The following is a 27,055-nucleotide window of genomic DNA, read 5'->3' on the forward strand; positions in this document are numbered from 1 at the left end:
AAGGCTCAAGATAATTTCCTGCTTGAAAAAGATTTTTCAGAATAAGAAAAACAGGTGTGTTGTCAAGTCTTTAACAATTACCGTATTCAGCTGAAAGTGTCAAAAATTGAGGTTAACTGGTTCAAATGTGATGAGACAGATTCAATCTTTATTGTGTATGAAGAACAACCAGTGCTCACTATATTTGAAGTTGATCACCTTTGACTTGTATTATGATAACTTAAAAATATACGGTCACTGAAAGCAAAAGCTTGATTGAACCATAGCAGAACATGTCATCTCTTTCTCTAATTTTTTTTTCTGTAAGAAAGTTGGAAACTGCAAACAAAAAACGGTGATCTATACTTTTTACAAGAATCAATTGAATATGTTTAATTGCATCTGAAGATATGATACAATCTCGATACAGTCAAGTTGTTTTCGAGTCACTTCACTGATAAAGTATGGGAAAATGTTCAAAAAATTATAAGAACTTCTGAAGTGACGTTACCTGTGTATCTGTTCCATCCCGGTTTTTTTTTTCTTGCTTCAATTCCAAATGTTCCATATTCCATTTATCTCTTTTTATTTCCATCTCTTTCCTCTATCAATTACATTCAATCACCACTTTCTTGTTATTTTGTCAGTGGCATTCAATATCCAGCACACTTTCAATTTCTGTTGCAATTTGATCAATTACAATATGATCATCTTATCATTTCTTATCAGTACACCACACAACGTACTCATGGTACGGAGACTGGTACCGGGTAATGAAGATGGTTCATGAGTCTGATTGCAACAAGTCACTCCTCTTTTATCTTTAAAAGAATCTTTACTTTCTTTCAACACTTCAAAACTTTCTAGTTCTCAACGAATTTACCAATCTTGCCATCCGAAAAAATTTGTGAGTTTTACTAAATTATTGGTTTTTCGTCGAATGTTTCAACAAAATTCATCTTTTGTGAAAAGCAGATTTCTTCTCAGTTTATTCCTCTGAAACCACATTGTCATTACTTCTCGAGAAATATAATGATTCGGGAAAAATAATTTATTAAAGAGCAATTTGGTAAACTTTCAGATTATTTGAACAGAGAAGAAAGAAAGAGAACGAGTGAAACAGAGCACAGAAAGAGATCGTTGTAAACATACAAGAACGAAATGGAGAAATGGAAGAAAGAGTTTTCGGGGGATTGCTAGAAGTTTCGGTCTCTAAAGTACTGAAATTAGCGTTACGGGGTAAGGGACTCTAAAAAAAAGAAAGAGTTCAGAAAAAAGAGATTCAGTAAAAAGCAGGGATTCTTTCACAAACGATATCGTATTTACACGGGCCATGAAACAAGAGTTGTCTGAACAGAGACGAGATTAATAGTTAAGATTCGATTCACGATCTATACTCTAGAACGGAGCGAATATTTCATTCGTTTTGAGCCTGGTTCTTCTGTTTCTGGTTCCGGTTCCTGGTTTTCTTCATCAGAATTTAACTGGAATTTCCCGCGTTTGTTCTTCTCACAAGTCACGCATTCGCAGTCAACGTTGCCAGGGCCGAAAAATTCGTTGCCATAGAAGCAGGTGATTTCATCTCCAGCAACCATGTCGCGAAGAACCTGAAAGTAAAAATGAATAAAAAGTCGCCCAATTATCTACTAACTCTTATGTGGGCAGAAGTTCCATTCGATTGGAACTGGCAAGTTGGCTTGCAATCGTGATTTATATAAGCCCCTGGCCCAAGCCAAAGAGTTGAGCACCGTTTCCTAGTGCTATACATGACAGAGAAGTCGCTGCCTTCGGCTGAGAGAAGTGTAGTCTCCTCGTTGTTTTTCATCGAGCAGAGAACACCGATCAGGCGATCGATTTTGTCCCCACGACTCCAAGCCCGCGTTGCGACCAGCTTGGCGCCTTTATGCCCTTCTGCTGAATAGCGGTTACACTCTTCGATGGTGTACCCCGCATCAATTGAGAAAATATTGAGGAAACGAACGATCTGAAACAGTGACTCATTAATTTCAGAATTAGAAGAAGAAATCATACATGATCGCGGAATTCTGCTTGCTTATTGAATGTAAACTTTTCAATGAAGCCCTTTATGCTTCTCATATTCAGAAACGAGTAGATTGCGTTAGTCCAGTCCTGGGATTCTCTGAACTTTTTCATTGTCTCACTAGCCATTCTGTGCTCGTCTCCATACAAATAACGGCGCCTGAAAAATTTGAATATCGATCGACGGGACATTATTTACATACTTTCTGCTTATTTTGTGTGTTGTGAAATTAAGAACTGAATCCACGACAAGAGTAGTGGAAAGATCATCGAAAGCTGCCAACTCGGCTGGTGTCAATGTATGGTCGGATCGAGGTATCTCTTTGAATGCAAGTGACAAGTCCTCGATCTAGAATGAACATCCCTTGAATCCTAATCCGGATAAATATATTGATTTACCTGCTCGTTTAGCTGTAATTCTTTCAGTGCAGCGTTCATCATCGATCTTTTGTTCGGAAACTCAAGATCCCTGGAAATTCAGTTTTGTGGCAAACAAGAGGAAGGAAAAAAGGAGAGTTGTTCGAGTGGAGTACACGAATCTACAGTAGAGATTTCGTGCCGAGACTTTAGAAAGAAAGAGAGCTCTGCGCCTTCTCGACAAAAACGGATAAAAGAAAATTATTGATAACTGAAGCCGTTGTCAAGACAAAGAGAGAGAACGAGAAGGAAAGAAGGCAAAAAACGCGGTGTCTCGTGTGTCTCTCTGCATTTGTTTGTTGCAACTAGAGGAAGGCGATTTCTCTGGTGCGCCTTCGTCTCTCGCTGACGCGATTATTGTGAGGCCATGCACAGCGCGACGCCGAGCGTCCTCACTTCGGCTAGAGAACATAAAAAAGAGACGGGACGACCTTCGTTGTGCATGAGAAATATGTGAAAAACGAGAGCAAAGAGGGATGCGCGAGGGGATAATCGGCGTCAATTATGAAATGAGACGACTGAAAATGATCTGGCAAGAGCAAGCAGCACGCTATTACGTTACACCATTAGAACATAAACACCCACAAACAAACCGATTACATGTTGATTAAAAAACGTTATTGTGGGGGAAAGGGGTGAAAAGTTCTTTATACAAATATTATTAAGTTATTAAAAAATAAACTGTAAAGTTAAGAAAAATAAAGTGAAGTTCTATCTACATCATCGGCGTCCGACATCCCATCGTTCCCATTGCGCTGTGTATCCGGAAATGTAACTTGTTCTCGAGAGAATATGATTTGTATGCACGAGCCTTGTCAAGTAACGTCTGAGCCTCTATAAATTGTTGCTCTGAGATGCGCAGCATTGCTAATTCATATGTGGCGTTTGGAGGGAGATAGGTGAAGCTCTTGATGCTTGTTTCTCTGTAATAAATCAATCAATTGTCGAGAGAGTGTATACATTTCGACGACTACATCCAGTTCTCAGAACTGAGCCGAATAAAGCGCATATATTTGGCTAATCCCTTCTTTTTTTTCTCCTTTTTCTCAACTTCTCTTACCTCTCTAATACGGCTTTGAAGCACTCTTCGGCTTGTGCATTCAGGTGTAAATGACGGAGAGAAACACCTTTCAGGAAGTAATACAAACAATAATCATCAATGTCACACGTTGATTTCTTCAACTCCCAAACACGATCCATATCTTCCAGAACTCCTCTGACCATTTTTGGATTCTTTCCAAAAATATCGAATCCATTCCAGAAGTAAATGAATTCATAATGAGCAAAAAGAAGGGATTGAGTTGCAACAAATCGTTTAGCTTTTCTTCCACAATACTTCTCAACCGGAATAGATTTTCCAGCGATTCTCAACCGAAGACCATCCACTTTTCCAGCCAATGCATTTATAGTTTCATTTCTTCTTGCTTCATCAACGGTTTCATCTGCAGCAAAGAAAATACAGAGGAGATATGTATAAACACAACGACTCCATTTAGATTCTTTCATCAAGAGTCTCGCATAATTAGCCGCGTGTGACCATCTTCGCTGATATCCATGAGCAAATCTGGAATTCTTGATTATAGAAAGTTTAATAGAATTTCAAACTTACAGTAGTTCCCAGTAGCATCCATGGTGAAACTGTTTGTAGGTGTCCTGAGATTCAATCGACATATTAAAATAGTGAATTGCAGTCTCGATGTCTCCAGAAATCAAAAGGAGACGTGCTTTCATGAATAACATGATAGCTCCACGTGGCCATAAATGAGTCAACCCAGGCATTATTCTTTTACAGACTTCAAGATCTGGCTGTCCAGTTCCCAGTACAAAACTTGCTGAAATACATAACATCGTATGGTTCTAGATCTATTGAACCAGTTTTTACCAATCAAATGCCAAGTGAGAAGAACCATTTTGGCAAGAGGAGAGCACAATGTTCCAGTCATCGAAGCCACGTGTTGGAGATCTCTCATTCCAGCAACTTTATCTCCAGAGAATCCTACTACTTCCAAGAGACGTAAAACTTTAGACGGAAGCACCGAGAGCATCAGAGAAAATGTTCCAAGACCCATTCGAGTTCCACTTTCAAATTGTTCCTGTACTTTCTTGTTTCTTCCGATCCAAACACTCGGCTCATTCATCAATTTCTCACAATATCTATATGTTTGATAGCATGTTCTGATATTCAGTGCTCCTTTAATAAAACTCGCAAAGTTGTCATCATGAAAGAATGTAAGCATTGCTCGAATTAGAAGCATTTGAGCATAACAAAGTTCCGCATGTAATTCTTCGTCTGTTATCTTCTTTCCTTTGGCTGTTGCTCCGAATATTGTCTCCTTTATTGTTCTCTTTTCTCTGAATCTTTCAATCACTTCAACTGACATTTTACATGCTTCAGCCGCCTTCTCCATATCTTGTTTATTGACAGTCATAACTGCTTTAATGAACAGAATACATGTGTATCCCATCGAATGATACATACTTTTATCGTATCTGAAAATACGAATTTCAGATTTCGAACACAATAGAAGTGACTCACAATTCAGCCATTCTCTCTTCTGCCAACTCAAATTTATTGTTCATGAAAAGATTCAATGTGATCTGAGTTTCAGCGATGGTATCTAACAATTCCAGAGAGTTGCTACTGAAAGAAAAACAACGTGTTCTCTTGGAAATAATCACTAAATGTCTCTAACTTACTACGTAACATGATCATAAGCATCCAGATATTCTGTGTCACTATCCACCGTAATCCTAGATAAAGATCTAGGTCGCTCGACTTCTCCCATACTGGAAAATGTTATGTTTCTATAATAAGAGAAGAAAAAAGAAGGAAAATAAAGATGCTCTGTGAGCAGAAACACTCTGAACCTATTGAATATACAATGAAGGATTTTTGATGAGATGAGTTCTTCGAATTCTTGGTGTGAAAGAGGCAGAAGAAAAAGAAAAAGAAAGAGAAGACTAAAATGAAAATTTCTCTGGATTTGGATATGGGCTGAATGAGGAATGAGAAGAAAAAAAGTAAAAAGGGGAGAAGTTTTTAGAACATAGTCCAGAAGTAATGGACTCTTCTAATTTAATGGCGGCATCAGGTCATCTGAATGACACAAAACGTTTTATGATGAAAAGAGAAATGTTTGGAGAACTTATTATAAAATTTTGTTTCAATCCTTGAAAACGTGATATTTTGTTTTAGATAAGTTATGGTTGTTCAAAAATCAGTCTCAGTACAGAAAGGAGAATAATTGCTTTGAAGTTCTCGGATCTTGGGAAACCTGTTTTCTAAACTTTTCTGGAAAGAAATATTGCTTATGGGGACGAATATGTTCGCAGGTGATCCAGCATCTCTTCTTTGGACCATATCTCTTTACGGACGTTTTTACAGAGCGGAGTTCAACTGGAAAAATGAATACCTAGATGTGAGTACAAAGAATATAATCTTCTCTGACATTGTGGTAGACTTAAATTTGAGGAGAATAGCAGAATTGAATTGAAACAGTTGTTTGAAACAAACTTTTGTAGAGTGCGAACTATTTCATGAAATTTCAGATGAGTACATTCCTGAGAGGACATAATATGCCGAAACTCATATGACAATGAGAACACAAGTTTCATTGCTTCACATTACATTACATTGTTACTACATATACAGTAAGAAAACATACAAAAACCAGGGAATGAAACTACTGTATCCTTCATATCAGCCTTTTCTGAATCTTAACTTAATTGTAAAACAATTAGAGAGCAGCTGCAAATCACGAGTTCATTGAGCCATTCCACCTGGGCGCTGCCGCCGAAAAAAAAGAAAATGAGACGCCCTGTTGAGACGTTATCAGGAGCGAGTTGAACTCGACGAATATAAAGAAAGAAACGTAGAGCACACTTTCATAATGAGAAAAGAATGAAGACAGGACACACTTTCTTTCCGCGTTTCCATCCGCATTTCATTCACAACTACATCCTCGTCATTCTCTATTCAAAACTATTTTAAAAGTGGAGAGTTGAAATACTGTATTAGATGAAGAGACGTAGTTAGTGGAAGACCCGGAAAGAGGTCACCCATCATTTGTACTCGCACAGAAATAAACTCTGCCGAATACAGATGGAAAAAAACAAAACGGTATGCTGACGAAGAGTGATCATGTTTTTCATTTCAGTCTTCTGTCGACTCAATGTTTTCCGACCAAGACATCAACCCAGTTGTCATAGAGATTTATAAAGAAGCTGTTGGGGGCTCTGTGAGCCGTCGTTGCGAGCTCTCCTTCGGTGGGCACGTGCCTTGACGCGACAAAGCTTATCAAATTGGCAGGTTGAAGTAAAAAGAGAAAGAGAGAACAACTAATGAGTAGAGGAAAAGAAAACGGACGACGTGCTCTTTTCGGTTGAAAACGAAAGGTGTGAGGGAAGTTTAGAATATCATTTCTTTTGATGATAACATGAATGAAACTAGATTGCGAAAAGGGAAAAAGTTTCATGAAACTACGAAACACCAACAATCAACGAGTGACTCAAAAAATGTTATACTCTTCAGAAAAGATTTAAAAATGGGGAGGTGTTATTTGAGCAATTGATCTAATTTGAGTTTGAGATTTGCCTTATATTCAAATTGCCTTATTCAAGAAAAACTAGCACTTCCTTTTTAAAGTTTTTTTAGCATCATACATTTCGTTATGAAAAAGGAAATTAGGAAGTAGTTTCAGAATTAATTCTTCTGAACTTTCAGCAAACACAACTAAAAGCTAAATATTTTATTACTTACGATACCGAGATGTGATAAACTTTAAAAATGGTCCAAATATGTCAAAAACTTGATTAAAAAAGAAAACCCGTAATTTCAATGACGATATTAAAACTCTGAGACCCAGAAAAGGCCAAAATTGAGATCAAACTATTAATTGCACATGTAATTTAAACAAAAGTTGATATCCGATCATCTTCCAAATTTTCTTCGACGGCAAGTTGAGGCTTCGGAAATTGTCGACGTGGCGAATGGAGATACTCTTCTAAAACTGGAATGTCGGCTGAAATTGAACCAGTCGAACGATGTCCTTGACGGAGAGGATCCTGACGAGAGAAGTTCAAAGAAGGGATTGAAGATGGACTTGTTCGATGAACTGGTGGATCTCCTCCGGATGGTTTTGCCATTGCTTCTTCTAAACCACTGATATTACTTTCTAATGTTGATGTTTGAGTTCTTGGTCCAACATCTGGAATTGTGAATCGAGCAGGAACACCTCTTCTGGAAAAATGAAAATTATAGTTACTGGAAATCAGACTAAAGTTTAAAATACCTTTGATTAAAACAGTTGACATATGGATGATAGATTACTGTAGTCAATGGAAATGCAATGAAATATAGAATAACAACTGCATCGAACAAATAAAGGAATATTGTGCTGACAACGTCACCAAGGGAATCTTGAATTCCAACCATGTAGAAAATAATGGCACAATTGATTAGAGAGCAGATTCCATAGCATACTAAATGAGATGATGTGAGGAAAGGGACTCGAAAAGAAACGATTGAAACTTACAAAATACACGATACATAGTTGAAGAAATCATTGTTCTCACAAAAAGAGCAAACTCTTCTCTCTGAGCAGCTTGTCTACTTTCACGTGGATTCTCTTTCGATTGAGTCCATTTTTCCGAAATTGTCAGACCAAAGAAGCACATGAGTTGGAAGATTGCAATTCCGATGAATGCAAATATTGAGATTCCGTAATGAAATCCATCTTTTCCAATTTTTCTCGTGGCTTTTCCTTCGCAAGGGGGATGGAATACAAGATGTTCTGGTGCAATGAGTGATGTCAGACGGAAGTATAAATATTCTGTGAAGCCGGCGAGGTACTGAAAATGGAACCAGTTGGTGAATAGGGTACGGTAGAACAGTAACTATTTTATATAATTTTTAACAAAATAATCAACAAAACTTTAAAACTAACCGCCACAATAACAATCGAATAGGCAATTGTGTAGTAATTCCGATGCAAAGCATTTTCGATTCTCTCCACGGATTGACTCCAATTAGATCTCTGTCCTTCTGATACAACTTCTTCAGATGCCTGCTGTTTTAGTCGTATTTCACTCATACTTGATTGATCTATTGAGTTTCGATACACTTGACGATTGGGACGTGGTGGGGCGGTTGGTGTTGAGGGCTGAAAATGAATAGGGTTCTCTCTCTTTTTCTTGGAAAAATCTAATCTAAAGAGTGCCTGAGAAAAACAATTTACTCAGATCAGTGTTGAATTATTCTACTAGGCGGTGGGTTAACAACGACTGATTTTCTTTTCCAACTGACACGTGATATATGTTTTTGTGACGGCTCTGACTAGAGAAAGACTACGAGTATGTTAATTTCATATAACGAAAAAAATGGAAATGTGGAAAAGGAAAAAGTGAAGAGAATAAACTTTTGTTTATTTTTTCTTTTTGATACTGATCTAGCCAGAGACTTGCTAATGTGTAGGTTTTTGATTTGGAAACAAACTGATCACTGAATGAAAACTAAACAGCTGACACCAATTTTTAGAATCTTGTTGGTTTCACTTCCTGATTGGTTTCTTTCATAAGAAAATATGCAGGAGTAAAAGTTTATGATAGTATTTAGGAAGAATTTGAAAGCTTTCATTCAAACAAGCAATCTAAAAAGTGACGTCGTCTTGTGAAGCCAAAGTGGAAGGAATGATGATTTGGGGTTTCATCTAAATGATCACAAAAAGTCAGTGCAGACAGTGATATATAAACAAAACTATAATATATTCTTTGTTTTGAAATTTAATTTACTTTAGGTGAGATAATTTATATTTCTAAGTTCGAAACCAATTCCCTGCCTAGGCCTCTCTACAGTACCTACCGAAAAGTGTTCATGTTCGCAGTTTTATTTTGAGAATTACCAACTTTCAATGTGTGTAATAGGCTTATAGATTGATATAGAAGCTCAACGCTTGTTGGGTTTTTAGAACAGAAAAAAAAGAAACTCTGAAAAACTTTTTGCACATTTCCTAAAAGCATTGAGCCGAACCTTTAAGAACGAAGGCTTGTACAACTACTACTTCATTTGCTCTTTCGTATATCAAATTCTGAATATTTCTTTCCTTTTAATTCTCTTTCTATATTTCCGAACTGTCACTATCCTATTTTCGTAATGACTCACCGACTCATCCTCAGTGATCCTCTGTAGTGATCTTCCGTGAGTAATCGGTTGAAATCTCTGTTGAACTCCTTCACTTAACTCTTTCAAACTTCTTCTTGTTGAATTGGCTCTTTTCGAAAGAGAAGATTGTAAACTGAAATTTCTCTTCCGTTTTGTTTTTCATTTCGAAATATCAGACTTACCTAGACGTGCCGCTCCGCGTCGTCGCGAACTGCGGGTGATCAGTCACGTCGTCGTAATTGTCTGTTGTGTCCGGTAGCATTCTCTGAAAATATGAAAATGTATGCATTAGCAGAATCTGAATTCGTATTTGTTAAGAATCATATGATTTTGGAGTTTTGTTTTTATATCCGATCACAAATGAACCCAACGGAATTCTAGAATATCCATTCATTGTAACCAGAATCAGAATCAGAATCAGAATTGGCAACAAAAGAAGGAAAAGTTAGAAAAATGAGAAAGGGATACGGTTGAATAAAATCAACAGAAATATGGGACTTAGAGTCAGTGAGTGCCAATAAAAAGTTGATCGGATTATAAATTTTCGCGAAGTGGGAGGGGGAGGAATTGTTGAAAAATCGCCGACCATCACCGATTAAAACAACAAAAAGGTCGTTCCCCCATTTCCATTTTTTGTGATTTTCCTTTTTACCTGTCGACTCGAATATCGTTCATAATAGCGCATTTCGAAGAAGGAGAAGAGAATATAATTTGTAAAGTGAAGAGAGTCTTTTGTGTATTACAAAGAAGAGTTGTGCATGTACAAAAAGAGAGAAAAGATGAATGGTAACAAGAGACACCAGACATTTAGAAATACTGTTTATTCAAGGCGGAATTGAAACTCTTCAAAAGAGAAACGAATGAATGATTTTGATAAGAAAATAAGTAGACCTCCAGTATGAAAAATTGAACTTTTTCTCGAGAAAGAAATTCTCAAATTTATTTACACAGCTGTGAGTTCGGATAAGAACCATTTAGTTCTTATTGGTCACAATGCTGGCTATCTTCAGTTCTGGGAAATGGTAGCACGGAAACAAAAAAGCTCTCGAAAAGAAGATTCTGGGAAGGCGCACTGGATAATATTCCGCTGTGAACTCAAAGCGAAACAGAGGTACTTTACTTATCTTTCTGAAATCCAACTAGTCAAAGTTTAGTCTACTCGAGATTCCCAAAGTTTCATTTGATCGAATACATTTACAGACAACAAATGTGAATTTGTAGTTTTATATAACTCCCGATAGAAAGTATTTATAGAAAATTCATATGTCAGAAAACAGAACTCTGATCTCAAAAACACCAAGTACAACCATGCAGAACGTCATAGATGGATTGATGATTGGAAGTGAACATTAATTTTTTGTGGAGGAGAAACGGAGTGTAAGATCACGAAGGAAATATGTAAAAAGAAGACTGGAAAATGGTCAGAAATGAGAAAAAAAAGAAGAAAACCATTCGACCGACTCAAGTGATTGTCAAGAATATTTGAAGGGAATGAGAAAGTGAGAGCACAAAACATGAACCGATATGGTCTTGGATTCATAAAATTGATCAACATCAAAATCGAAGCAGCAGAGAAAACAAAAACTCTCTTCCCTAAAAATGACTCATTATTTCAATAAACGAAACTTCGAGAGACCTAAATAGAAGTTCAAAAAGCTTCTCGATAACAAGGAACTTCTTAAAGCAATCAGCTGTGTCACTGATAAGAGATTCTTCGAAAGTTATGATACGGTAGTACAAGACGTGTTCTGTAATGGTATTTACATCTGAATGACAACAAATGAATAGGAGAAAAGGAAACGAAATGGAAGAAAAGGGAATGTAAACTCAAATACAGCCAAAATGAAAAGGAAAAGAAGAAAGTAGAGAATAAGAGTTAAACAGTACTGAACACAACAATTGAAAACAACAAGTCGGAGCAAAAATAGAGAGAAGAAAAGGGGCGGTGCACTCTCTTTTTTATTTGAGTCAGTGGAAAAAACTGTCTGAATCTCTGCGATTGCTTTGATCTCTCGACACTTATGCATGACATCGGGACGCAATTTTATGTTTGCATGAACTGTCCGGGAGGCCCTTCTTCGAGGAAAAAGAAGAAGAAAAGATAAAAATAGATGGGGAGACGCAGAAGGTGAAAACTAAGACATCCTTGACGGCGTTATTGGGGTCAGAGGAACATTCATGAGAAGGAATTGGAGTGATAATTGGTGGGGAGGGGGAAAAATGAAACATTCAAAAATAGATGAGTCATATGTTGAGAATGGTAAGTATTCGTTTGAAAAAGCAGCATTACGTCATCTGGAATGTTTCCAGAGTGCACGGACTGGAATCAATTGTTCAGAATCTCCCAAAAGTTGTGTTCCGATTTCTTTGTTCGTCAAAGTATAATGGATTTATTTTATCTAAATTGTTAACAGAGTGAACATAATTCATGTTTTAATCTATATAAACTACTGGAAACAATTATTATTTCTCAATCTTCTACTCTCTTCAGATATTCCCCTCTGATGTCGTAGTTGCTATTTCTTCAAGAGAAGCATCGGATTCAAAATCAATTCTGATCGATTAAAACAAGAACCTCCACTCTGTGACGTATCACATCTTTCATTTATGATAACTGTTCTGGAAGCTTGTCCATTTCAGTGATAACACATCGATTTTGATAAGAAGCGTCATAGCCGGATAATCGTTTGCTCCTTTTCCTTTTTTCTTCCCCTTTTGGAACCTACCATACTACTCATTTCAATTTCTTCCACATCGCTCATCGTTCTCTTCTTCTATTATAATGTTTCTATAGCTAATATCAGTAAAAGATATGAATATTTTGTTTCTTTCAAGACGGAAGAAGGTATTGAGTAGAAGAAGAAGAAGGAAAAGAGGTTGAGGAAAACCGAGAGACGTGCTGAAAAGTGGGCGGAGTCAGAATCTCTTCGACTCACCGCGCACAGAAGAAATGATTGGAAACGAATGAATTGTGTGTATGCAGCTGCGAGGATGTTATTAGTTTTTCAGAACTAATAAAATAAAAGTATACTCAAATCAGAAAGTATCAAAAGTAAGAATAAGAAAACGAGAAACATCGGAGCGGAAACGAGAAGCAGGTGGTGACGCAAATGGAGAAGAATGGAGCAGCAAAAATCCGAAAGAGAGGAAATATAATGGGAATAGAAGAGATTGAAGAGGTTGTCAAGGCGACACAGACTGGATAAAAATGTGTTAGAACAAGTCCAAAAGAGGAAGAAAAGAAGCGAGGAAGTTATGATGAAATAGTTGGTTGCACGGAAGAATGAGCAACTGGAGCATGCAATTCGGGTGTCCTTCTGAAAATGGCTGAAATATTTATCTACATATTTCTTTGATTTAGTTCATTCTATTTTTCCTCCTTTTCGAATCAAACATGAGATTATTGTATACTGACCACATAAACACTCCCACATCATTTCATTCTAGGTGTTTACAAAATTCTGAAAGAGAATCATCATTGATATATTGAAAAACAAATTGAATGAAAAATAAATAAATTTATTATTGTTTACTGCCAATTTCCATAGAAAAGAGAGACGAAGTTCGAGTATACAGGGTGAGGGGAATTATACAAAAGAAATTTAGATGGGAATGGCTCAAAAATACTTTGGAAAAGAAGAACAATATGCCTTGCGGAGAATCGAATTGGCACTTGATTTAAGCAGCCTTCCATTTGGCGATGGTGGCCTTTGGGCTCTTTCCGTTTTGAACATCGTTGCGTCCATCCTGGGTGATGGTGGTTCCATCCTCCTTGACGATGATGAGAGCTGGGATTCCAGAAACTCCGTACTTGGTTGAGAGTTCTCTGAAAAAGAGGAACTGAGATAAATGTTATTTGATAGTAATAGCTTACTTGATGGTATCAGATCCGAATGGAATATGGTACCAATCTCCGTGGCACTCCTCCATGTAGTTCTTCAAATCACTTTCGCTACGATCCAACGAGACGAAGATGATCTCCAAGTCATCGTCGACCTCTCCATAGAAATCCTACAAATTCATTTAGTTTATTTTAAATTTAGGTTAATTATATACCTTAAGGATTGGGGTGAACGCACGGCATGGTGGGCACCAGTGAGCCGAGAAGTAGAATCCGACGATCTTTCCAGAGATGGCTTCAGAAGCATCGACCTTGGTCTTGTCACGTTTCTCGAGTTGAACACCGGCGAGAAGAGTCATTTTCTTTCCTGGAAAATATGAAATTAGACAAATTCTTTTGAATCTAGAAATTAGGGAACGAAAAATGACAACTGTGGGGAGCAAACAATGAGATGCTGATAGGACAGAACAAGGAGTTTTATATACGGGAGTTGGGAGAACTTGAGGAAGAAAGAAAAAAGATGAGTCAGTATCTTTTATTTCGCAACAAAACTGAGGAACATATGTTGCTCATTTTCGAAATCTCTTCCTCATTATCAGTAGATACAAGACGACCGATACGAACTAGACGTGATCTTTTTTCTCTCATCGGAAACTAGTTTCAAACAGCACCACAATTTGGTGGTTGTTCTACTGTATACTGAATTCGTGATGGGGAAAAGAAAGAATCAAAATGAAAACGGAGGAGGTTGTTTCTGTTGTCAACACAACATAGACTGAGAGAAGTTGGATGTAAAGAGTGTATAATGATCGGAGACTTTTGACAGAGGACGCACGAAACGAGTATTTTTCTATTTTGCTTTAGAAATCTGCGTCTCGAAATTTGCGCATTTTCCTCTCTTTTCATCACTTTTCTTTACTTTCGTTAAACATCAACTATTTTTGATCGTCTTTTCTCACACTTTCATCTCTATTGCTTTCTTAATTTCAATCTATAATCTATTTCACTGCGTAGATAATGGAGAAGTTCATGGTGAATTTCAAGATATAGAGTATTAACCATTTCATCTTATTTCTAATTTCAGGAAGAACTTCTAGAGTGTCATGCCGCAGATAGCAAGCGTAAAATGGGTCGTCCCTCAAAGATACCTCCGTTTTCTCACTACGACGTCTACAAAACGTCCGATATAGACTTCTTCATATCCCTCTTCTCTGGAAGAGAAGAGCTCTATAATCCATGTGAGGAGTTCAGTGAAAGACGCCAAAAGGCATTCCACTTCATTGAGAAAAAGTGTGGTCACTTTTTGGCAATGAGAAAAGGTGAGAGAATAAGTTAGTAACCTTGAAAGTTGTTTACTATCAAAACATGGCCTCATACACAGAAACTAACCACCGAATGGTTAATCAATATGATGTTAGGGGATGAAAATCAAAACAGGGAGAGGCGAAAGTGTTTGATGAAATGAAATGACTGTGTGAAAAACAAACAACTGTACGAACACAAAATAGTGATCTCTTTTTAGGAAGAAACGCAGAGAAACTTTGGCTCTATCTGTTCAACGATTTCGAGAAATTAATACGAAATGGTGGTGATAGGAACGACGAGAAAAGCAAATCAATCACAGTTTTTTATGATTGTTTGAAGTTTCTGATTCCATATTTAGAAACATCGGATAGAACCAAGTATGTGGGTATATAATTTAACTGAAAAGATAACTCTTGTATTCAGCCTTCCAATCATGCCACGAGGTAAACTTGATTTGAGAGATGATGTTGCAATTGGAGATGCAAAACGACAGAAATTGGAAGATTCCGGGTCTCCTGAGGAGCATCTAGATGGTTTGAACTAGTATTGTAGAATAAAAAATATATGACTCAAATTCAGATGATTGGTTCCAAAGGGTAATTGAGACAATGACGAATCAACAATCGAACAACTCTATTTGTAGCATAAGCTACAGTATCCCGGAACCATCTGAATCTGGGAGCAGCGGAATCGAGTTTTCTTGCAAATCTGGAAATTCGACAACTGCTGAAAGACATGCTGATATAATTTCATGTGTCACTAATTTCTTGGAAGAAATTCCTAATGAGAAACTCATGTTATGTAAAGTACGATTATTCCAGTTCATTGAGGACGAAAAGGCTAAAATGAAGTGCGAAAAGTGATTTTGATTTTCATAAAATGAAGCTTTGAAGCGTTTTTTGATCCCGGCATTTAGAAAGGAAAGAAGATGTAAAGTCGATGATGAAACTATATTGACTGGAAGAGATAAGAAAAGAAAAGAGTGACTCTTGTTTGTTTATTGCTGTCCTATAAATGTGTCCATAGACAACTAGTGAATTTTTGATTACGTATATGATGACTGCGTCTCTAGCTCTCAGGGTCAAAGTTTTCAACTTAAGAGAGTAATTTCACGGGTTATGGTTCATTAATGAAGAGTCCAGATCAGTTGAATGACGTGTTCTGGCCATTAATCAGAAACTGAACCTCCTTCGATCTTAACATAGTCACATGATGACTCTGTTCTCGGCATTTGCTAACTTTTTCTGATTTCAATACCTGTATTCTTCTTCTCTCCTTGTACCGCTTTTGAATTCGTCGACGTGTTCCCCATTTCAATCAGCAATGAGAAATCGAACAGAAAAAAGAGAAGAGGAATTCTCTACTATCTAACATTGGTCACGTTTTTATTAGTTTCGGTTTGATCAAAAATAGAAAGATTGGATGGCAAAATGAGAAAGTAAATTTGATCAAAGGGAGAGAAGAAAAATTGTTGAGAAGAAGAAGAAGAAGATAATGAAGAAGAGAGCGACTGAAACGCTACATTGAAAGGAAACCAAGTTTCTCATGGCAACGCGGTAAAAACAGAAATGAAAAAAGGAGAAAACTAAAGGCGCAATTGTGGAAATGAGCTCGTGGAGTTGTTGACGACGGAAATCTAGAGGGACACGAAGCCAGTGTTGTCAATGGTTACACAACTCAAAGTGAAGGATGAAATCAGAGAGCTCAGCTCGGTGGAGAAACGAGAATGGTGAGGTTTGAGACCTTCAGAAAAAAACCAAACGATGAATAAGCATTAATTTTGTCAAACTTCAAATCTTATACGGAACCCGCGCTCAAACAAAGTTCTATATTTAGCTTCTCATAAAAACTTTTCGAGTCCTTGTCACTACAGTAATCCGACAGATGGTTTCGAATTTCTCATTCCATCTCCCCCGGTCGTTCTTTCATAACATAAATTTCTATTTTGAAGTTGTATTGGAAAGTTTTGTTTACGCAATGTTAAAAGTGACGCCAATGATATGAGGAAAAATAAAATTTCGCAATATTTCTAACTCTCCAAAATATCAGATTCGATGATTAAAAACAACGGTGAGCAAGAACATAGGAAGTGTGTTTGTGTCTTCTTCGTCTTTATTTATACACCAAACATAGTAATAGCGACAAAATATTAAAATTCGAGAGAAAACTTTGATTTTCTGGAAGAGGGAAAAGTGACTTCATATCTCATGAGACAAAAAGTCACGAATCGAAACCGTCATACGAGAAAAAGGGAGAAAATGTAGAAAGAAATACAATCTTAGAAGTTATTACAAAAAAAAGGAAAGGAGATTTTTTAAAAGGGCGGCGATAGAGTCGGTTAGAAGTATGAATTGTTTCCATTGTACAAGTATACACATCCTGGGGTTAATACATGATATTCTACTCCTTCTTCTCGACCTCTCCTCCGTATACACTCTCGTCACTGTAGGCGATGTAAAGGAACAGGTCCTCCTCGTGATGGTCCTGTAACAATAGAAAGGGTTAATTAGGTGAAAAGAAGGTACGAAGAATAGTGTGACTTACCTGGTAGAGTTGGCCCATCGTTGTCATGGTTTGTGGGATGACGTTGTTGACGAAGAAGAAGAGAGCATCTTCAGGACGGAGTTGAATACGCTTGCGGATGAGGAAATAGAACTGTCCCACAGTCAAGTCCGATGGAACCAAGTACTTCTTCTTGTCCAAATCACGGAGTCTCGATTTTGGTGCCTTCTCAACAATAACTGGAATACGGTCTGGGTACTTTCTGCGAATCTTGTCTCCTTCAGCACGACGCTTCTCGAAGTTGTTCTCCTCCTTGTATGCCCACTTCATTTTAGTTTCGAAAGGTTAGTGAAGAGAAGAAGTTTCTGGAATGAGAAGTAAATTAAAGTGAGAAAGAAGAAAATTAAGAAGAGAAAAAGGATTGAGAGACGAGACAGATAGTGTAATAAGTGAAAGTGAATGAAGGTGATATCACGTGGTTTCCAAGAGATTGACCATCTTGATAACATATTGCGAAACCAATGGAAATGACAGCCAGTACAAGTAAGGAGAAGGCGAGAATGGGCTCGAATGGCCCATGGAGGAGAGTGAGCGAGAGTGAGCGAGTGTGCGCGCACATCGGTCATATGAGCGTCGTCGCAGGAGGCTGGCTATTGATTTCCTCTGTTTGCCTGACCCTGCTGTATTCAGCGACGCAGAGAAATGAAGAGAGCATGGAGCAGCTGCGCACTTGAACGTTGCCAAGGAAACTATATAGGAATGCAATGGGTATAAAATGTATTGAGAAATGTTAGGGGAGCTATATTGTCAGAAGGGTTTTTTTTAGATAGGAAGACGAAACAAGTAATAAGACTTCGCATGGAGTTTCTAAAAACGGTTTCATAATCAGTTTTTAACTTACAGTAACAAGGAATGACAAAACTGAAAGAAATTACTTTCCTAAAATTTATTATGAAATACGTCCCCAATTTCAAACTAACTACTTCCAATTCAAACAACAACATCAAAAGTTTAAAAGTTTCAGCTCTGAAACCGGTTACTGTCGACCCACCCACAGTAGTAACTTTCAAACAAAGGAGTGCCGCCGATGTCAAAGCCATCAGAAAGCGAAAAAAAAATAGGCAGGCACAGAGAAGAAAAGTGAGACACGACTGAACACACCAAGACGAATGGCAGAAGTCTTACTAGCTAGATAGATAGAGAGAAAGAAATGGAAGAGGGGCGGAGACGACGAGAGACCACGACCCAGCATCATGTGACTGTGTCATACGGCGGCGAAACGAGGCAGCGGGCAAAATGTGAGATAGTGTATGCAACTGAAGAGTGCTTGACGATGAGAGCAGCATGGTGTGAAACGATCAGGGATTCTGGTGCCGACAAATAGTTGTTTGTTTTCCGATTGTTTTAGAAAATAATCATTTGATGGCAAATTGAACTAGGAAATGAAGTTCTAATTAGAAGACAAAAAGCGTTGGGAAACATGATTAGCGCAACAAAAATACCCTTCCATTCCATCAATGTCATGAATATATAATTTGGACAAGTTAGGAAATAGGGAAGAAGGAATGGATGATCTTGATTTGTTCTCGAGATATTTCTCAAAATATATATGGCCTGGGAAAACAATAAGAACGGAAAAGTAGAACAAGATGAGAGAACCGAGTCTCGCATCTAGTAGTAGAATGAATGATGCATGAAAGCACGCGGGAGGAAGGTTGACCAAGAGGTTGGTAGATGGGAGGAGCTAAAATAGAGCAGGTGTTTAGATGGAAAGGTCATGTCCCTGGGAAGATTAATTGTGCTGTTCTAGAAGATTCCGCACGTATTGACATTGATGGAATTGGGAGTGACAGAAGATATGTCGCTTTGTGATGTGCTAAAAGGTCATTATAGATATGAAATCTCGTCATGGGAACGATTTGACAGTGATCAATTAAAAACGCTGAGAAACAAAGAAGGTTTAATTTGACGTGTAATATAGTGATGACAGAAGAAAAAAACAGTGGAAGAAAGGAAAAAAATGCTATTAGATGCGATTGGAATATATTCAAAGAATAATGGTAAAAATTTCAAAATTATGAATATGTCTGAACCGAAATAAGTTACAACGACACCTTCAATCAACTAAAAAATCGGAGCTCTATCTCAGAATGAAAAAACCGGATTAAAGAAAACATGAGAACATCATGATTGATTTAAAAAAGCAAAAATGGAATAGAGAACCAGTTTAGAGGTCAAATCAGAGAACAAAGTTATGGGTTTCATGTGAAAAGAAAGGAGAATATTCTATGTAAAAAGAAGAAGTTGGAGAGCACATCTAAAATTGTTAGTCATTCCAATCTTTGCTTCCAATTAGTGATTGTATGGGCTGGTTGGTTTCGTCGGCGCATTTTTTGACCAGGAGCCGAGACCATTTCGAGCCAAATCTGAAGTTTTTCAAAACGCATAATCGCTTATTTCGATTTGTTGTAACTTACATCCAGCAAGCTGTAGAGCCTCATCAGGTTGAAGGTTGGGTGAAGTAGCGGAATTGGATGGCTCACTGAAACAGCTCGATTGGAAACAAACCGAATAGATTGAACAAGTTTTTACTCACTTTGTATTTTTCGTGGAAGATAACAAGTCCACTGGCTCGGGAGCAGGAATTGATATAATTGCTTGTTCAGTTGCGGATTGAATCATGCTCGCTGCTCGATCCGTTGGAATACGGTACTTGGTAATCAAGCTCTGAACATCTTGCACGAGTCCATGTGGTAAGGGCTCAACCTTGATTCTTTTCCATTGATCTAGATCTTGATGAGATAAATCACTTTTTCTTTTCCCCAAACCGCTCTTAGTTGGGGCCTGTATGGATGGAGTCCTAAGACTTTCATCGAGAACAATGGTTCCATCACTTTCATCTACCACTTGAATATCTTCATCAGCACTGCTATTACTATGTCGTGAGCTCTCGTCCCCATCGTCATCATCAAGACTGACAACAGGAATTGGTTTTGAACTGGTACCAGAAGTGGGGCTTCGGGGAGGTCTCGTTAGTTTTGAAGATGGGTTCGTTAAGTCAGACCAATAAAGTCCAGCTGGTGGTATAGCTAAATTTGAATATGCTATAAACTGTCATAAATGAATTAAACTTACGCGGAAATGATGTATGCGCCATTGGTCTGAAAGGATTAACGCCCGTTGGACCCAAGCGAAGCGGTGCCTGAAAGTAGATATCATCATCCTGGTCGGTGTCAGATGAAGAAGGATGTCGGTTCTACAATTCGAACTTACTGTACCCCTCGGAAAACACACCAAACTTACATTCATTGCTTGTCGTTGAAAACCATTAGATGGATCTGAAGATTTTTTTTTTGAAAAAATGCGTATTACTAATTCAGCTTACTGAAAATTTTATCAAACGGTGTAAACACTGGGAACTGCCGATTCCGCAAATTATAATTCGAATGCGAATGCCTGTCGTTACGTACTGGCTCGACTTCATCGTCGTCAACAGTGTCGTCAACTGTTACCACTTCTAAAATTATGATTTTATAAAAATATTCGAATATTGAACATGCCTGTTCCAACATTTTCTCTCCCTCCTCGATCAAGCCTATTTCGATATGTGACCGATCCACACCACTCTAAGAACGTCATTCTGCTGTTTATCAAAGATTTGATCTCGCCAATGAAAGTCATTATATTTCGACATGTTACAAGCCCATTTAGTGCTTCATTGATGTCTTTCTGAAAAAAAATACATTAGATAACAATATATTTGTTTGATATACCGAGTTCAAGTTGTCGATGCCTTGATCTGAGATCATACTGAATATTCTATGAACGAATTCGTCGTTATCGTCAGGGGCGGCATCGTGAAGGGTATAGAAATACCACATGTTTTCTTTATCGACTTTTGGCTGCTGAAAAACGAAATGTTAGAATTCCCAATGTCTGTGAGATGTTACACGAACCACTTTTGCGGGGAGAGATTTCAGTTCCACGGATAGGAAAGTATTCAAAACTGTACGATAATGTTCTATATTGGTTAAGAACTCCTGCTTTGTGATTGATCTATGATGTTGTGGTAATCCTTCCACAATAACTTGTCTTTCATAAACTAGTCTTCGGAACTCCCCTTTAGATACAATCAACCCCTTAGCGGCTCCGTGTTCAATGTCGTCACGGAGCATTTGAAGGGAATTCAGTTGGGATACACAAAGCTGTTTCATCTTTCTCAATTCTGCAGCCCGTGCTTCTCGTCGTTGCCCTTCAAGGTTTCTTGATGATGATCCACTATAAAGTTCACATTATTAATCGAACATAAGTGTTCACCTACATGACTTCGTCGATTTTATTCATAATCCTTCGACAACCACGAATTTTCCTTGTCACAATTCTCTTCTCAGTGAGTAGATCTTCAGAAGTTGTTGCTTCTGGTTCTTGTTCGGCTTTTATTTGTTGTACGCTTATTTCTTGATCCGCTCCTTTGCGTTTGATGAAACTCACAGGAGCTTTGCACATGGGGCAGAATGGTCCAGATCCCTTTGTTAGCCAACCAATAATGCAGTCGTAACAAAACTCATGAGTGCAGTCGCTGAGTGTACAAGTATCCATAATTCTGGAATATAAAATATAATCAGCTTATCCGATACAATATTTACGAACTCATTTCTGCATACGGAGCATTCTTCTACTGGCTCAGTGTCTTCTTCATCGTCGTCGTCTTCTTTGATAGGGCTGTCTGCTAAACTTTCGAACTTGAAACCTGGCATTCCGAAACGCTTGGGTGATTTCGAACTCGAACTGGGCTCGTCGTCTCGGGAAGTTGGAGTATTACTTTCCATTTTAGAGTAGTCTGAAATGAACTATTTCAGCAGGATGTTGTGAAAACGTTATTTTTCGACATTATACGCGTCGCGAAGGACTGTCAGTTATTTAGCAGTTGAGGAACAGTTGCAGTCGCATTGGCCTTCAGTGAACCGGAAAACTTACAAATCGGAAAGAAACGAAACCGGAAGAAACGAAACAGAAAGAACCGTTTTTCGTGAGTTTGACTGACATTAACTAAAGTAATGGCTGCTCACAACAATCTAATTCCAACACGATAATTTTAAGAATAATTTTTGTACAATTATAGAAAACAATTCAGTTTTTCCTGCTAATTTATTTGCACAACAAACAGAAAAAAAATATTTGGACGCCCGTAAATCCACACAAGTCTTAAAGGCGCACGCCTTTTCAGGAAGATGTCTCGCCACGATTATGCATTTTAATAGCATTTTAAAGGGGGACTGCGGTATTCCAAAAATCGAGATATTTTGATATGAATCGACACAGAATTTTGTAGAAAAGAGAAAAGTCTCTTGGAGCTTAACTCGAATTAAAGTTTTTTTATGCATATGCACATTAAAGGGCCTATAATCCAAGGGTACATCGAAAAAGGGTACATCGTGATCATAGGGTACATTGAATCGAAGGGTACATAGAATCTTAGGGTACATCGAGGACCTATGATCATGGGGTACATCTATAGGGTTATCATAGGGTACATCGAGTCAGAATTTTCATAAAATATCAGAAGACTCAAAGGTTTCACCAATTTTTGGGAAAAGCTTTACAGATGGAGTTCGGAAACATGTTGATTGCTTTTTTCAGAGGTAGGATATACATATAAATTACTCCAACAACCATTTGAGAGATGATCATATTGGAGTTTCTATAATTGATTCAAGCATCTTTAATGCTAAATCTTTTTAAGTCATCCCTCTGAAAACAGCAGAAACACATTCCTTGAACTCCATCTGTAAAGCTTTTCTCGAAAATTAATAAAAACTTTGAGTCTTCTGAAATTTTATGAAAATTCTGACTCGATGTACCCTATGATAACCCCATGGATGTACCCCATGATCACAAGTCTTCGATGTACCCTAAGATACACTGTACCCTTCGATTCAATGTACCCTATGATCAAATTTTTCATAGATGTACCCTTTTTCGATGCACCCTTGGATTATGGGCCACATTAAAGTGTGTACGTAAATTGAATTAAAATGCCAAATGTGGCATTTTAATTTGCACTTTTTCTTCGTGAATAGGTGCATTAGTTCCGTATTATAAATTCAAATTTTTCGGTGCAATGAACGGTCGAAAACTGCCGAATATAAGTTTTCGGTGCTAAAAATTCGTTTTTTTCTAAAATTTTTAGATCAAAAACTTTATTCACGCATTTTGCATCAGTATGAGTTCATTTGCCTGGATTGGAAGTTTCGAAAATACCATGCGCTTCTGTGTCTCCCCGAATCGTAAGGACTTATGTATCGCAGGGAAAACTTATTACTATAGGTACCTGTATAGGTATTCAAATTAGGTTTTTGCTCAAATTCTATGCAAAAATTAAAAGTTTTGTTTGTCGTCAACTGAACCGAGTTCAGTCCACACGTGAGAAGGAAGAATAAAAATACTAACTGTTATAGGAACAGATATACGATCTCCGGAAAAACCAACGTTGATTACATTTATTTAAACTTTACTTACTTATTTTATCGGGAAAGTAAAAAAGGAGGGGAAATGTAGAATTCCGAGTATTATGTGAGACTGGCAATACAAATGGGGATCGTAAAGGTCGAAGGAAGTAAACAAACGACCATTTAGACAAAACAGGTAAAACATTTCAAGCAATTATGAAGAGATTCGAAAAACACTGAAGTAGTTCTAGTGTCTATCGCGTCGTGTTGCTCTCTTCGCAGGGGGAGCATCTGGAGGTTGACCGTTTCTGGCAGCTGAAATTTATCTTGCTTGAAGTTTCATTCAATATTATGAACCAATACCTCTTCTGGCTGCTCTGGTGCGATGAGCAACAGATATAAAATCTAGTCCATTGTCAGCATCTTCTTGGTTGATCGCAGCAGCAATCTGCTCAACTGTCAGTGAATTCTCTGTATTTCTCGAAGAAGCTCCGGCGGAAGTTGAAGGGTCAGCATCACTACTTGCTGGCCGCTGTCCAACAGGACGGGGCCCTCTTGCAATAAGCTCCTCGAGTGCTGGGATCTGATGGCTTGGAACGAATGCGGCTAGCCGTCGTCTTCTTTCCGAACGGTTATCGCTATCTTCGTTTTCCCGGGGTCTTGGATTTTCTCGGGGTCTTGGATTATAGACGAGGGTATGTGAAGGACCAAGTATGGTCGCGGTATATGCAATCTACAACTTGATGATGACCTACGAAATTTCGAAGAATAAACTCACTCTTCCCGGGATCGGCAGCGGAGTGAACCGCGAACTCGTAGTTTCTCCATTTCCTGGCGTGGAGCGGAACAGGCTCTGGGAAGCAAAAATAATGAGAGAGTTCGATAAGTTTTTCAGAAGAAAAAGTGAAATTCACAGTTTCAATAGTGATACAGCGTTAGAACGCGATTGCTTCTACTTACCGATATTCCTAACGAGCGACTTTCCAAGTCTCTGACTCTGTCCAGTAATGCTCGTTCATGATCTCTTCGTGTCATTGGACGATTCTCTAACTGAGCAATCACATCCGATGTAGAGTTCCTAGCAATTTCTCGATCTCGACGTGCTGATGATCTCAAGGTCATATGGCTTCGATGTTGATGTGTGATTGGTAGAGTTCTGGTTGTCTGCCCATCAGTTGATGCTTCGGCAAGCGGGACTGCAACATTCCTTGTTCTTAATCGCTCTCGATCTCTTTCAAGCTCCCTTCTAGCTTCGGTACCTATAGTGAAACCAGATCGAGTTGGTATTTCAAGAATTTGTTCAAAGTACGCTCGAGCAAAAGTATGATCACGGACTTCGTCATCAGGCATTGGAGTTGGTACCCGTTCTTCTGGAGATTCTGAACGACTGCTGTCGCCATCATTGTTAGTGGCACGATCAGTTCCATCCGTATTCGATGATTGTCGAAGAAGGCGGGTCGAGTAGGGATCTAACCAATCAGCTGGATTCATATCACGATGAATTTGACTGAAGATAGCCTCAAAACGACTTTGTGGATCATCATGCATATGCATCATTGCGTTGTAATCAAAGAAATTATTTGAGAAGCTGTTATATATCGAGTCATAGTATACTTCGTTGTAGAATTCTTCTAAACTGGTTTTCTCAATGGCAACGATTGCTTCCAAATGGTCCTCTAGGAACTGAACATGGACTGCGCTCACAGGCATTAGAATGTTACCGAGTTGCTTCTGAAACCAAAATAATATACGTGAACTCGAATTGTAGCCAGTTTTCCTACCTGGAAATATTCGTTACCCACAGGGCTGACCAGCATTAAGTTATATATATCAGTGACGAAACTTTGTTTTTTTTCCAAATCCAGATTTTCACCAAAAAATTTTGTTCTCCATTTGTGCCCACAAACTTTTGGTTGCTGAAATATTGATAATTGTTTTTTTTTCTCATGAGTATATTTACTGCTTGGTATGGAATAACATCAAACTCAGAAAGCAGGAATTCAGTAACAATTCCTCTGAAACGTTCCGGTTCTTTTGAAAGATCATACGGTTGAAGTTTTGGTCTTCTTTGATCTTGATACTTGACCTTTATTTTGTTTGTATATATCATTTTCCGGAATATAACAGTATTGAATACCACAGATCTGAAAACCATGTTCACTTTCACCAGATGAAAAAGAACTTAAGTCTCACTTGTTTTTCCTCGTAAACTCTTTCCGTAAATCAGCAAGTGTAATCTCCGCTTTCATGATATGTTGCATTACCATATTCTCAAACTCCAGAAGAGACTTCTGAAAGTAAATTTTCTAATTGAGCATTAAAAGAACTCGCACCTTCGAAATTTTGTCTTCTTCTTTCGATTCGTCAAGATCTGATCTGAAGAACTATTATGAATTAAAATTAACTCTGAAACTGAACTCACATATCGGAATTGATGAGGCTAACTGTTTTATAAGAGTGCATCAAATTTCTGACCACTAAACGTCTTTCACTGAGTAGTTGATTGCGATCGGTTGGTGTTAGTGACATGTGACTACTTCGATACTCTTTTATTCCAATTCTAAACAACGCCAAAACATTATAAGGTCATGTACCTTCGAGCCATTCCCTACTCTTTCTGTTCCTTCGGATGTCCTGCAAAATCATAACAAATTTTGTCGACATCGTGACGGCACATTGGACATGAAGGCCGAAGAGATTGGCAAACCCATTCTGAGATACACGAAAAACAGAAAGAATGATTGCAGCCTCCTATACGACATTCTTGAGCAAACCTAAAAGGTGTAGATTTTTAACTAAGATCATGGAACACTACGTACTGTGTAGATAGGCAAATTGTACATTGCAACTCCTCCTTAGGGCTCTTAGAAGTATCCTGCTCTGATGATACTGGATCCATGCCGCTGTCTCCCATTGTTCTCTGAAAATCAAGAAAAGTTATATAATTGACAGCCGAGATACGTTGGAATGTGATCTAACATCCAATGTTTCGATCAATTAATGGAAACTGCCGAAATGACAAAATGATTATTGATTTTCTAAAAAGTCACTGCGGTTCAGGCATAGCAATATTTCAATAATTAAAAAGACAGCACAGTGAAGATAGAAACCTTTTTATTATGAATTTATGATAATTTTTCCGATAGGTTGCTAGTATCATCAAAATAAAGGTTCAATGAATTTGTTAATTGTTTAAACTATGCCGCGAAAATGCTCACTATCTTGTGACGCGTAATTAAAAACTACACGGTTATGCAGACTGGATTTTGCCACAAGATCTAGAAAGGTTCAATACCTCTATGTGATATTCTGCTGAAAAGAAGTCGATAAATTGGCCAGCGACCGGCGCGATAACGCCTGGCA

At 38.0% G+C, this 27,055-nt stretch overlaps 9 protein-coding genes across 9 annotated transcripts; 2 read left to right on the forward strand and 7 right to left on the reverse strand.

The window, feature by feature from the left end:
• Nucleotides 1-1,370: 1,370 nt before the first annotated feature.
• Nucleotides 1,371-2,460, reverse strand: GCK72_006228 (uncharacterized protein; the record flags this gene model as incomplete). The annotated part of the gene is made up of 5 exons (XM_003113866.2): nt 1,371-1,586; nt 1,631-1,963; nt 2,011-2,179; nt 2,223-2,368; nt 2,419-2,460. The coding sequence occupies 5 exons, from the start codon at nt 2,458-2,460 to the stop codon at nt 1,371-1,373; spliced, it is 906 nt and encodes a 301-aa protein (XP_003113914.2).
• A 691-nt stretch (nt 2,461-3,151) lies between these two features.
• Nucleotides 3,152-5,222, reverse strand: GCK72_006229 (uncharacterized protein; the record flags this gene model as incomplete). The annotated part of the gene is made up of 6 exons (XM_003113607.2): nt 3,152-3,359; nt 3,497-4,000; nt 4,046-4,268; nt 4,319-4,926; nt 4,973-5,077; nt 5,134-5,222. 6 exons carry the CDS (start codon nt 5,220-5,222, stop codon nt 3,152-3,154), a joined length of 1,737 nt encoding a protein of 578 aa, XP_003113655.2.
• A 2,122-nt stretch (nt 5,223-7,344) lies between these two features.
• On the reverse strand, nt 7,345-9,857 carry GCK72_006230 (uncharacterized protein; the record flags this gene model as incomplete). Its single annotated transcript, XM_003113393.2, has 6 exons — nt 7,345-7,675; nt 7,728-7,917; nt 7,971-8,286; nt 8,382-8,597; nt 9,596-9,728; nt 9,778-9,857. The coding sequence occupies 6 exons, from the start codon at nt 9,855-9,857 to the stop codon at nt 7,345-7,347; spliced, it is 1,266 nt and encodes a 421-aa protein (XP_003113441.2).
• Nucleotides 9,858-13,201: 3,344 nt separating this feature from the next.
• GCK72_006231 (uncharacterized protein) lies at nt 13,202-13,414 on the forward strand (the record flags this gene model as incomplete). The annotated part of the gene is made up of 1 exon (XM_053725535.1): nt 13,202-13,414. One exon carries the CDS (start codon nt 13,202-13,204, stop codon nt 13,412-13,414), a length of 213 nt encoding a protein of 70 aa, XP_053589729.1.
• GCK72_006232 (uncharacterized protein) lies at nt 13,274-13,795 on the reverse strand (the record flags this gene model as incomplete). The annotated part of the gene is made up of 3 exons (XM_003113621.2): nt 13,274-13,421; nt 13,470-13,606; nt 13,652-13,795. The coding sequence occupies 3 exons, from the start codon at nt 13,793-13,795 to the stop codon at nt 13,274-13,276; spliced, it is 429 nt and encodes a 142-aa protein (XP_003113669.1).
• Nucleotides 13,796-14,562: 767 nt separating this feature from the next.
• GCK72_006233 (uncharacterized protein) lies at nt 14,563-15,604 on the forward strand (the record flags this gene model as incomplete). Its single annotated transcript, XM_003113653.2, has 4 exons — nt 14,563-14,755; nt 14,959-15,118; nt 15,165-15,274; nt 15,321-15,604. 4 exons carry the CDS (start codon nt 14,563-14,565, stop codon nt 15,602-15,604), a joined length of 747 nt encoding a protein of 248 aa, XP_003113701.2.
• A 1,537-nt stretch (nt 15,605-17,141) lies between these two features.
• GCK72_006234 (uncharacterized protein) lies at nt 17,142-17,573 on the reverse strand (the record flags this gene model as incomplete). The annotated part of the gene is made up of 2 exons (XM_003113705.2): nt 17,142-17,225; nt 17,286-17,573. 2 exons carry the CDS (start codon nt 17,571-17,573, stop codon nt 17,142-17,144), a joined length of 372 nt encoding a protein of 123 aa, XP_003113753.2.
• A 2,022-nt stretch (nt 17,574-19,595) lies between these two features.
• On the reverse strand, nt 19,596-22,072 carry GCK72_006235 (uncharacterized protein; the record flags this gene model as incomplete). Its single annotated transcript, XM_003113880.2, has 11 exons — nt 19,596-19,669; nt 19,721-19,785; nt 19,840-20,332; nt 20,379-20,499; nt 20,547-20,581; nt 20,629-20,760; nt 20,804-20,972; nt 21,017-21,148; nt 21,200-21,521; nt 21,565-21,846; nt 21,894-22,072. 11 exons carry the CDS (start codon nt 22,070-22,072, stop codon nt 19,596-19,598), a joined length of 2,004 nt encoding a protein of 667 aa, XP_003113928.2.
• Nucleotides 22,073-23,939: 1,867 nt separating this feature from the next.
• On the reverse strand, nt 23,940-26,606 carry GCK72_006236 (uncharacterized protein; the record flags this gene model as incomplete). Its single annotated transcript, XM_003113387.2, has 11 exons — nt 23,940-24,007; nt 24,056-24,425; nt 24,471-24,545; nt 24,653-25,423; nt 25,474-25,608; nt 25,653-25,836; nt 25,886-25,983; nt 26,026-26,068; nt 26,115-26,252; nt 26,305-26,466; nt 26,512-26,606. The coding sequence occupies 11 exons, from the start codon at nt 26,604-26,606 to the stop codon at nt 23,940-23,942; spliced, it is 2,139 nt and encodes a 712-aa protein (XP_003113435.2).
• Between the last annotated feature and the right edge of the window lie 449 nt (nt 26,607-27,055).

This window comes from Caenorhabditis remanei, chromosome II, assembly GCF_010183535.1.
Source record: "Caenorhabditis remanei strain PX506 chromosome II, whole genome shotgun sequence".
Taxonomy (NCBI): domain Eukaryota; kingdom Metazoa; phylum Nematoda; class Chromadorea; order Rhabditida; family Rhabditidae; genus Caenorhabditis; species Caenorhabditis remanei.